Source organism: Plecotus auritus (genome assembly GCF_963455305.1).
Source record: "Plecotus auritus genome assembly, chromosome: 4".
Lineage (NCBI taxonomy): Eukaryota > Metazoa > Chordata > Mammalia > Chiroptera > Vespertilionidae > Plecotus > Plecotus auritus.
This window is the reverse complement of record NC_137775.1, coordinates 81,961,791-81,973,733: the sequence shown is the minus strand read 5'-3', so window position 1 is coordinate 81,973,733 and position 11,943 is coordinate 81,961,791. Positions and strand designations below refer to the sequence as shown.

At 47.1% G+C, this 11,943-nt stretch overlaps 1 protein-coding gene across 2 annotated transcripts in view; it reads right to left on the bottom strand.

Moving 5' to 3' along the window:
- Positions 1 to 610: 610 nt before the first annotated feature.
- Positions 611 to 11,943, bottom strand: part of ELOVL5 (ELOVL fatty acid elongase 5) — an 81,756-nt gene continuing 70,423 nt past the window's right edge. For both annotated transcript variants that reach the window (XM_080666101.1, XM_080666102.1), the window contains exons 4-8: positions 8,684 to 8,761; positions 7,651 to 7,822; positions 5,775 to 5,899; positions 3,326 to 3,460; positions 611 to 2,478 (exon numbers count right to left, since the gene is read on the bottom strand). In XM_080666101.1, the coding sequence (XP_080522227.1) occupies positions 2,335 to 2,478; positions 3,326 to 3,460; positions 5,775 to 5,899; positions 7,651 to 7,822; positions 8,684 to 8,761 (654 nt within the window). In that variant the 3' untranslated portion in view covers positions 611 to 2,334. The remainder of the gene's footprint in view (positions 2,479 to 3,325; positions 3,461 to 5,774; positions 5,900 to 7,650; positions 7,823 to 8,683; positions 8,762 to 11,943) is intronic.

Here is an 11,943-nt window from a genome sequence, read left to right as displayed (position 1 = left end):
GATATTGAGAAACTAAAAGGCACTCAGAAGCCTGGGTCAAGCCTACACAGGAGGCTGTGTGGTATGAAGTGGAAGAAGGAAGAGGGGCCCCTCATGTCATTACTCCCATGGTGGACATGGATGGACCTGGAAGTCCACAGTGGGGTGGGGTGGGAGGGGCCAGGATCTGAGACAAGAAATGGTCTTTGGCAAAGAAAGTGATACAACTTTGGGACCAAGGCGGGACCTCAGTACTTTAGAGTAGGGGGTCAGCAAACCAGGTATACTATCTGTCTCTCTACACTAAAAGCATGTGAAGCTCTGGTCTCGACTTAGGGAAGTAACTTTAACATCCTGGAGTGTGAGGAGAGGGAGTGGGAAGAGAAGGAAGAAAGAAAAAAGGAGTATTCTTAGAGCCAGGACCTTTGGGGGAAAAGGCAGAGAGGAAGGAATTAGGGAGGGATCTCCACACTTTCTGTGTGGAGATCCCTCCTCATCATGTGAGCCGGGCAACGTAACCTTTCACACCAAATTACTGACATCTATCTGTGTGAGTTCTGAGAAGGTGAAGAAAGCGGCTTTTTCTCCCGTCTTTCATAATTGGCAGCACAGAAACAATGTAGAACGCAAGCACAGGTAATCAAAAATGTTTTAATGATTAATGTTCGGACCTTTTGCAACAGTGTGGGAATATCCAGATGAGCTAAGCACACTTTGACAGCACACTACCGAATGTTATAGTTTCTGTTTGAAATATGTAAAGACTTTCGCAAACTAGTACCTAGGAGGACATACATTTACAAATATACACATTCTAGATTTGATCAGGTAAATGTAAACAGATGCTGTGACTCCTTCCAAACAGAAAACCCACAAGACTAATAAGAGAACCACCTGGCTCCCTAAAATATGAATGTGCAAAATTAAAGCATGATATTTACATAAATACCAAACCAACAATTCGTTTATACATTGTCAATGACTTTCTAAGATGGTCACGAGTGGTTCAAGGAATATTTTTTCCTCCAATGGAGAAGGTATTCAAAGACTGAATCCCAACACTTTAAAATGACACACACAATAGTCCGTATCTGTTTGATCACTGCCTCCTCACAGGTGTGAGACATGACTTTACAAGTACTCGATTCTTTTTAAACAAGCGGTTCTGAACAAACTTTTAGATTCTAAGCAGAAAAAATGACAGGTGCTGTTAGATTTACATTAAACAAATGATCTCTAGCCAATTTCCCAGTTCTCTTATGCTATAGCTATCTGTTTAATTTTACCTTACATTTTTCTTTTTTATGGAAGTCCTCCCTCCCCCCTCCTTTATTAATTTTGGTAAACGAGGCACATTTTAAAAGGAAGTTTGTGTCAAAACAGATAGCAGTACAGAAATCAATCTGCGTCTGGACCTTGGCAAACCATTGCTCATCTGTGGGAATCTGTCAAATGTTACACAATCAGTCCTCCCGCTTGAAAAGCTGATCTCCTCTCTCTCACGAGTGGAAAGCAAAATGGGCTGTTTCCCACATAAAAACACTTAGCACTTCAGAAATGACACATGGCCTACTCATCCTACACACTTCCTAAAATCTCGAAGATAAAGAATATATATTTAAGTTTCATCAAGACTGCTTTAGAGCTCCCCCCCTCTTTACATTATTAATAGTGGCACTCAAAATAAAAAAATAAGATCTGTTAAAAAGTTAAACTGACTGTTCCACTAGATTTGAGTCTGCCTGATTTAAAGCCAGTATTACAAAACTGAAGGTGCCGTTTTTGATTTCACACATACAAGTCACCTGAAAATGTGTCACACGCTAATTTCATAAATCATGGTCTTTGATTTTTCTAATCAGAGCTATTGAAAATGAATCAAAACTTGAAACGTATCCTAATTTAAACTAGTAAGCTTTGGGCCCTGCTTTTTAAATTTTAAGGCATGTGTGTTTCTCTACTGTAACATTGTACAAATTTACAATCACATGCATGATCTACAGTAAAAATAAAAACACAACAGTTTGGATTACAGTGTTTTCAAATTGTGAATCACAATTCAGCACCTATCATGTTATAACTAATAAGGCAACAGCAGTGTCGTATACTACAATAACACTCCCTCCGCGGCGTGGCGCAGGGGTCGGCGAGAGCCCAGAAATGTTAAAAATCTTATGCCTACTTGTCTAAATCTGTATACATTTCCTAGGGGTTTTGAAGTGATGAAAGAGGTCCTACGTGAATCACACTATTGTAGGCCAGACTAGTTACAGCAGCTGTTAACGAGCATTGGGCACAACTCATACTGTGCTTACAATCAGACGACGTGGTTGGGAGGTTTGCAACTCTTCGACCTCAATCCTTCCGTTGCTTCCTCGGCTTCACATTGTTTTCCAGGGATGAAAAGCTGTTGGTGTGTCCGTTGGCAGCGGTCAGGGACCCGTTCTGGTGGTCCTTCAGGTGCTCTTTCCGCCGGGAGGCTCCCTGCTTATTGTAAGTCTGAAAGACACAGGGCAGATAGCAGCACGTGGCTGCGCTATGCGAAGCTGGCACCCTAACACTAACCTAGTTTCCCTCCAGGTATGTGCGAACCAAGGTACAGGGGAGCACAGGGAAGCGGAATCGTGGCTGAGCTGCCAGGTGGCTGCCAGACATGACCAGGCGCTACTGCCCAGGCATCTGTGGCCTCTGACCTTGCTCCTGACCTCCTGTGCCCGCCCTGGAACCAGATACTGCCTATGGGAGCAGGAACACACGTCATCCAGGGTGATGGGAGGCAGGGGAACCAGCAGTGTCTGCAAAGTGGTCAGACTCCACCGGAGATAATCGGCCCTAAGTGGACCCCTCTGTGAGCAAGAACCTGCATTACCTCATGCCCTTGGAAATGAGCTGAGCTGCAAACGAGAAGTGGATGTGCAAGAAAACTGGGACAAAGGGCAGATTTCTATCTATAGCTGATGGACTGTGATGAAGATTTCTTCGGACATTTAATTTAGCCGTGAGGTTCAGAGCAGCGGGGCTGTGAGACTTCTGGCTGAAAATCACCTACCACGTGTCTGCCGCAGGTCTTAAGGGAAGCGACACAGGAACCTGCTAAACAGTTTTGCTTTCCCACATAAATCCCAAACCTCCCTTGCCAAAAATCTAGAACTCGCGAGTTCCGGGACAGATTTAGCATCTTCTACATTAGCAGGGACCCTCCGCTCCCAAAGGCAGGGGCTGCCCTGCCACTGTGACTAAGTTAGTGCCCACTGCCCGGAGTCTACCCACCCCCCTTAGATGAACAGGCGACGGCCTCTGCTGATAAAGCCCCACAGCCTGACTGCCACTGAGGAGGGAGACTTACCTGAATGTAGAAGTTTGTGAAGAGAGTAATCAGGGAAATCATGTATCCGATTTGGAAATATAACCAACCAAGAGGGAACGAACATGGCCAGATGACCCCGCAGGTGGTCTGCACGATTGTCAGCACAAACTGAAGCTGGGGGAGAGAGAGGACACAGCTGAGCCTGGGGCACAGCCGTGGACACGGGGCCATGCCAGACTGACTCACTACCCTGCACCCCCCCACTTGTGAATTACACTTATCTACCTTTCTGTAGGGACCACAAACACGAAGCAGACACTAAACTCATCCCAAACTACCCAAACTATTTATCTTTCTGTCTTATGTACATTTTTCCTCCCCTCCATGCTACTTAAACCACCTTTCCTGCAATTCAGGGAATAGTCAACAATACTGTCTCATGTATTTGAAAGTTGCTCAGAGTACTTCTTAAAGTTCTCATCACAAGAAAAAAACCTTGTAACTACACGAGATGAAGGATGTTAACTGAACATACTATGGTGATCATTTCATAAAACACACATATTATCAAATCCTTGTATGTCAAACTCGCGGCCCGTGGGCTGCACGTCTCGGTTATTTGGCCTGTGTTAGCTTTTGAGTTTGACATGCTTGCTGTACACCTTTAACGTATACAATATTTTATGTCTCAATGAAGCTGGAGACAAAAAGAAAATGTTAAAACAACAACAACCAAAACACACACGGAAACTTGAGGGACATACTAGAGAGAGATGCAAGTTGTTTCTTTAAGGGAGGAAGGGAGTGAAGCACATGCTTAAAGGGAACCAGTGATGTCACTGCAGAATGTCCGATCCCGCTGGACACGTTCCCTATTCCTTGTCTCTGTTCCCTGTAGGTTTGGTGAAGGCTGACAAGTAGATTTAAACTCTTATCAGGATATAATTCGAAGTCCATAGAATGTTTTTGATGAGTAAATCTTGAAAAGCATGTGGAAGTGCTTGGGAAACCAAGGCAAGAGTGTTAAAATAAAGTGTGGCTGCTGGAGGAGGCATCTTCGGGAGGAATAACACAGAGGGCGGGCTCTGCCCGCTGGATTTCGGGCCAAGCTACCAGTGTTCCTAAATAAAAAACTGGTTTCTTCTTTTTCTTCTCCTTTTTAAGGTAAGAACTCCAGGCTGACTCATAACTAGGAGAGGTGCTCAAAATAAATCTCGGCAAACTGGGTGCGACCTTCTGCCCCAAAGGGCAGAGCCTCCTAGGAGGCCACTTCCCGGGTCCCGGTTGGTTTTTTTAAATTCTGCTTCTGCGGACCTGGACCTGCGGCTGTGTGGTGCACGCCAATCTCCTCCTTGCTGCTCTTGGAGTTTAAGGAGAAGGTGAAGGAACAATTATCCCCCCTGGGGGTGGGGGCGGGGAGAGGAAAAGCTCACAAGGACTGTAGAGCCGCAGGCAGGAAGTGATAATGAAATGCCACACACATCAAGGGCTCAGCTCTCTGATTTGTTTTCCCAGATTGTTATTTTTAAATATTGAAAAATCTCTATCGACTTGGAGGGATCTGAATCCGCTTGGTTTCTTTAGAAAACTGTGTTAACTGGCAGGGCCAGGGCTACAGGTGTAATGTCTAAGTCCATCCCCTTCACCCTCCTCCCCCCAGCTAGTTATTGCTTCAGGGCCCTTTTCTGCAAAATGGGGATATTAACATGAGAGCAGGCTACTGGAACAATTCATGTCAAACTGCTTACTTATACTTAGCACAAGTGCCCGACATAGTCGATTCCACAAATGTCAGCGTGTATCATTAGTAGTGATAGCATTAATGATGAGTTTGTGGAAGAATTCACGAGGGGAGAGGAACAGGGGTCTATAAGATACTGACAACTAGGGAAAGCTTAAGGAAAGGATGGTGAGAAATAAGCAGCAGGTGTGACAGCTGCTGGTGTCCTGGGCATGGCGAACCCTGGGAGGGGCTTCAGAGCACAGTGGGTGTCATTCTCACCCCCAGGCGCTCCATCACTCAGGAGCTGAGAGGTCGCCGCACCTGCCTTAGCAAATATCCTCGCTGCCTACTAAGCTACAAGCACCCTGGATTCATGCCACTCCACGGCTCCTTCTCAAACAGACAGCTTTCACTTTGGATTCTGGATTATATTTAGCAAACACCTAGACAGACACATACACATATACACATGCTTTGTGCACAAACTAAGAACAAAGGACTGAACTTGAAGTCAGAAAATTAGCTTCTAGTCCTCATTCTGCAACTCAACTAGCTGTACACTCAAGGGCACCATTGCTCCATCGATTACAATGAAGAAAATTCCCCGCTCTGCCCACATTTAATTGGAACAAATGAGAAAGGGTGGGAAAGGCATAGTGTGGGTGCTATTAAACATCAATCACGCCAAAAGGCAGCAAGAGCACCCCCGGGAAGAGCTCTGTGACCCCGGCAGTGAGTACTGGGGACAGAGGCCGAGTCACTCACCAGCTGCCCCTGAGTGATGTACTTCTTCCACCAGAGGTACGGACGCATGGAAGGGACAGAAGACAGACCGTAGTATGAGTACATGAGGACGTGGATGAAGCTGTTAAGTGTGGCACCAAAATAAGCTGCAGGGACAGAGAGGGTTTGGAGAGGAGGATGCATCAGTGTTTTATACATAACAAGTAATAAATAAAACCCAAGATTCTTTTTAAATCTGAAAATCAGAGGATTCTGAACAGGGGCCAGCAAACACTGCAGCAGCACTACTCAGATGTGTAATTGGAATTCACTTTCCACATGGCCGGGCAGCCATCAGGGGTTCCAAGCCCACGCTCAGCTGTCGCTTCCAGTGGGCATCTAACACAGCCGCCATGAAAGCACCTGCCCTGCTCTGACACCAAAAGGCTTTGCTGCCGGAGCCTCACCCACTGCCTGAGGCAGCTGCTTCTCTCTGCAAGCCCAGGGTCCCAGGTTGCTGCGTTGAAGGCTTGGGAAGACAGCGATGGGTACTGTGCTCAAAGCTGGCTATCTCTGCACACGGCTGAGCGTTGGAGAGGCCTTTGAAGTCACTTTCTAATTGCTCCCCAGGACTGCAGTACGGAGGCCATATATTTTTATTGCTAATGCAGATAAGCGTCCAGTTCCTTAGAGATGAAAGGCCCGCTTTTATCACGTGATTTTTAATTTCCAGTAGGATTCATGGGTTTTGTTTTGTTGTTTTTTTTTAGATTCTCAGTCCTCCTCCTCCTCCACAGCAGGCAACCAAACAAAGCCGCCTGGCTTTTCCCTGTGCAGTGGGAGGTGAACAAAGCTGGAGGCAGGGAATGAGTTTGTATCCCTGGCTACGATAGCACCTGGCTGTGTGACCCTGGACAAGTCACATTCATTCTCTGGTTGTTTCTCATGGGCCAGCTTAAAATCTGTCATCGTATAAATTCTTTGAAAATGTAAAACACTCTTCAAAGGTAATGAGGTGCTGTTTCTGTGAGAAAGTTAAGTCCGTTAATCCTCAGCCATAGAGTATCAATGGTGAGAAAAGAAACAAGACTAGCGAGGGTCCTGCACCAACCCTCCTACTGTCTTAGTTTTCTCTTCAGCTGAAAGGAGCTGTATGTGGAAAGTTCTGTCTAGTTCTAAAATTCTATGACTGTGTGAATTTTGGTGGGCCGACTGAATTAAGGGCAGTGCTATCCCAGGAGAAAAAAAAAAAATATGAGAATCGACTTAAAGGTTCTCAGTCAAATCTGTCAGTGATGGATAACAGGAATTTTGATTGGGACATTTGTGAGAACTCCCACACTGAACCCGAAGGTGACAACTTACTCTCTGACAGTAATAGGAGAGTTCCGATCATAAGCTTTCCAAAGCCACCCACATCCTGCTCAACGTGTTTCATGGAATGTGAGGGTCATGACATTAGAATATGTGCGGATTCCCTGATGCAACGCGTAGCAAAAGCTCTATTTCATAATTAGCCTCGTTCTCTGACACTCACTCCAAGGTGTGACTGCATCTTCCTGGCCTGCCCGCTAGTCAAACATCTTCCACGTGGCAGAGAAATATTAGAAATAACCTGGTACTGCCACTCTGCATGGCAGAGAACACTGTCCCTGTTTCTTAACATGCCGCAGGCTGGGGATTTATTATTTCGCTCCTCCTACCCAGATCAGCACAGACCATTCACTAAACTAGGAAAAGGTCGTGGCCGTGTACTGGGCGCACAGGCCACACAGACTCTCGTTAGAAGCATCCCGGACACAACACTCAAGTGCTTGACCTAGAAATCTACGGAAACGGCTCCTTGTCTACGAGCCTTCATTTCAACTGGGAGTTTTTGCTCACACCTGTCCCCAAGCTCCTTCTACGTGAGACTTACAGTGGCCGCAGGGGACCCAGTTCATCACGAACCACCAGATGTTCAGCATGGAGGCGTGGTGGTAGACATGCAGGACCGTGATCTGGTGGTTGTTCTTGCGCAGGATGAAGAAGAAGGTGTCCATGAACTCGATGAGTTTGGAGAAGTAGTACCACCAGAGGACACGGATAATCTAGGAGGAAGGGCATCAGTGTTTCTCTGGGACATCTCCTCTGACACCTTTCCTGACACCCCAGAACCTCATGTTGGCTCGAAGAAGCCCGAGCGCCCTGCTGGCCCCTACAGACCTTTGGTTAAAGCCACTTGCTGGTCGCTCAGAAGTGGCTTTAACCAAAGAGCACGGTGTGGGGAGGTTTGAAATAACAGCAGGAGAGGTTTTAAAAGGGCCACTGACACCCTTCAAGACTAAAAAACAGGAGGCTTCATAGTTCAAAACACTGGAGTTGGCCTGTTTTCTTTGGAGCCTGCAGAGCCATCGGGACAGAAAAGCCACCTGAGAGGGACTCCTGATTTCAGCGGCTGGCATGGGGCAGGGGACAGGGCGTGAGGCCAAGAAAAAAAGGAACTGGAACTTCCAGTGTCAGGTCCCCGCCCACCTGAGTGTCACAAGGTGCTCTAAGGAGATGGCTGCCCCTGCGGAGCTCGCTCCAGCCTTTTATGTCAGAACAAACACACAGGGAGGGAGTCAGAATCTGTCGGTCACCACGCAGAGGACACTCAGAGGAATAGCCGTTATTCTATGGTCCCATTTACAGAAATAATGCATAACTATGGATAAATGCATGCATTTCCCCCCGCCCCCCCCCCCCCGAAACTGTTAATAGGACTTACTTTTGCAGAGAAGGAAACTTTAGTTTTCATTTTGTACCTTTACATGTTGTTCAAATTTCATTATTATGTGTACATACTGCTTTTTAAGGGTCTCTTAAAAATGTCAACAGGGATGACATGGACAGTGAGGTTATAAGCCGTTTTGTCTTTTGTGCAATTCTTTAAATTTAAAAAACTATTTAAAATAAAAGAGGGACAGTACCTTCATATCTGCTTCGCCCGCGCTGCGTGTTCCCTGACAGAAGAAGTTGTATTTGCCTTCCCATACTCCTGTCACTAACTAAAAAAAGAAGAAGAAAAACCAATTACCAACACTATCAGAACATTAAAGCCCTAATCAATGAAAGTTCATTAGTTTCAGATCACTGAAAATTGACCTTGGGCTGGCTGAGGCAAGTTTGCTCTGAGCAAAACACATAATGGCAGGGGAGTATGAATAAAGCTTAAGTTGAAATGACTTGAGCCTCGATTTCACAAGGGGTGGACCAGGTGAGAGAAGGAGGAGTGCACCCGGGAGCACTCTTGGCTGCAGTTCTCCAAGCTGACTTCCTCCAGATTTCTCGATTCCTGAGGCCATCACAAGCGCCCTGCCAATCCCAAGGCCTCCATAAACCCAACCACAGGCTCCCAGCCCTGCCCCCAGGGCCTCAAGGTACACCACCACACTGGCTTTCCCTCAGACACTGCTTCTTAAACTTGTGTCCAACCGGAGTCACACAGATCGCTGGCAGGGTTTCTGATCCAGCAGCAGGCCACCTGGGGCGGGCTCTAAGAATTCTTATTTCTAACAAGTGCTCACACTTCGGGAACCACTGCTAGAAGTCTAGGGGTCATTTAGTCCAGCCTCTTCATTGTTTCCTGTGGCCGTGTCATCTGCTGGATCCATGCATTAGACCTCTACAGACTGCGGAAGCTGTGCCCATTCCTCAGAATTCACCTGCAGCACAGTGGGAAAGCACCCCAGAATTGGGGTGCAAGCTCCAGATGGCAGCTCACTGTGGGGCCTCAGTGTCCTCTTGTGCACACAATGAGGACACCTGGTCTAAAGGAGACCCACAGACCCACTCCAACGTTCCAGAGGAAAGGTCTGATTTGACCACCCTGTGCATGTCCACTGTCTACTACGTTCTAGACAAACATTCTTGAGATGCTATTCTTTGTCCAGGTAAACTGCAGGTCCCTGCTTCCTCCTAAAGCCTAGGGCAACATCGAATGTTCCTGGTGATGGTGCTTCTGGTGGCCAATTGGCACCAGATGGGGAGAGATTTGAGGTGGCCTGCCTTGTGCCTGATCTCATCTCAGTGTCCAACCCAAGGACTGGCCCTGGTGCTCAAAGTGTGTTCCCCAGTCCGGCTGCATAAGCATCACATGGGAACTTATAAGGCACACAAATTCCTGAGCCCTCCCCAGACCTTCAGAACGAAAACTCTGGGGATGGACCATCAAGGCAGGGCCTCCAAGTCCTGGATCACAGAACCTTTGAAAATCTAATACTGTGGTTTACAAAGTGCAGTCCCAAGCCAGCAGCAGCAGCATCACCCAGGAATTTGTTAGAAATCGCAAGCCCCACACCACACTTCTTACTGAGTCAGAAATTTCTGGGTGTGAAGCCCAGGGTGCAATAATAGGTTGGTTGCTTCCCATGTGATCGGATGCAGTTAGGAGTAAGAACTACTAGCTGGAAGCTGTAGTTCCCATTCTAGCTGCATAACTGGATCACCTGGGAGCTTGTAACAGTTGCTAACTTCTAGCCTCCTCCAGACCATTAAACCAGAGTTTTGAGGAGCCTTTTACAAAGCTCTCAAGGTAATTCTGATATGTTACTAGGCCCACTGGTGACCACTGGTTTCAAGCTCCTTAACTTCAAATAAGAAAGGATTCACATCCCAGTGCCTTGAGAAAGATGTAACTGAGAACACAGGACTCCAGAGCCTCCCCCACGCCCCTGCCTTTGAGCAGAGTTTAACTGGGGGAGCAGCTCCCTCAGGGAACAAAGGATTGCAAGGGTTCTAAAGACACATTGCTAAACCTTCCCCAGTCTAACCTCAGAAGTAAATCCTGGCAGTGGGTGTACCCACTGAACCCCCTGCTTAGAACCTGACTGTTCTATTCACTTCTTTTTCATTGCTTCCTTCTACTTTGTCATCTTTTATACATAAGAAAGCATTAAGAGTTAACACAGTTTTCCATGGACAAAGGTCAACACAGACTTAGAGTACAGGAGGGGAGGCATCATTCTATGATGGAAGCACCGGGATCAGGAGGCACAAGAAGAGTGCCAGGGCCAGGTAGGCAACCTTTTCCATCCAGGCGGCCCAGGACCAGCTAGTCCTTGGTTGTTTTTTACTGTAAAAAGACAAGGTTGGACTAAATATCTCTAAAGGTTCCATTCTAATTTTCTACAATCTCTATGTTAAGATTTCTTCATCTGATCTTTGAAAGACCAGCACCCACAAGGTAATTTATTAGAAGTTATATTATCTTTTTGATCTTATACAACTCTCTAAAGTTATGGCCAGATAAGCATACTACATGCAGACCTATCAGAAGTCCCAGGAATCAAGATAAAAAGCCTGAGTCCAAAGTGCAGTTGGGAGAGGTTTTACAACTAAGGATAGAAAGAAGAAGCCACATCAAGACTGACAGGAAGGGCAGAGGCATCAAATGGGTTGGTCTCACACCCATGGGTGGTGGATAAAAATCAGGAGGGATAGCTTGGCTGCAGAGGTCCCCCCAGGAGAGCAAGGGGTCCCAGCCCCACAAGAGCCCTCCCACCCCCCCATCCCAAGGTTCCAGAGCTGGGAAGAGAAGTCCCCATAACTTTGGGATGTAAAAACCAGCAGAGATTGAGGCTGAGTGAGATGGAAGGCGTCTGGAGTCCCAGGCAGTTCCTCTTAAAGGGCCAGCCCACGGACTTACTCAGACTCACTCCCTCTGAGCTCCAGCTCTGGGGAGCAGCTTGAAAGGAACTGGAGACGGACAGGGAGGAAGTGAATTGTCTGGCTTCAGGGTGAGAAGCAGAGGGGCAGCTTTCTCCCAGAAAGAAGTGCAGATAGAGGCTATTGCTTCTTTGCTGAGCTCTTTCCCCACAGAGCTGGCAGGCAGGCACCATTTCTGAGTCTCCAACCTGGCTCATACTGTTTGCCCACCCTGGTGATTCCCTGAGACCCCACCCACCCAAGCTGTTTCCAGTGGCTTTTCCATACAAATGGCCTGTGGTGGCTCATGCTTCAGACTTTCCTGAAATCTCTCAAACAAGCATCTGGCCTTGGCGTGTCCAGGACCTTTCGCTAAGTGGCCACAGGCCCAGCATTAGCAGCAGCTGGCCTTGATTTGCAGCTAGGCCTCTCCTGGATACCACCTCCAAGTCTAGCACAAGTGGCAGCCATCTGCAGGACCCATGGTATGCTCTTGCTAGAGCATGCCCATGCCTTGTATCTCTGTTCTTTTTCTCCTAGACTC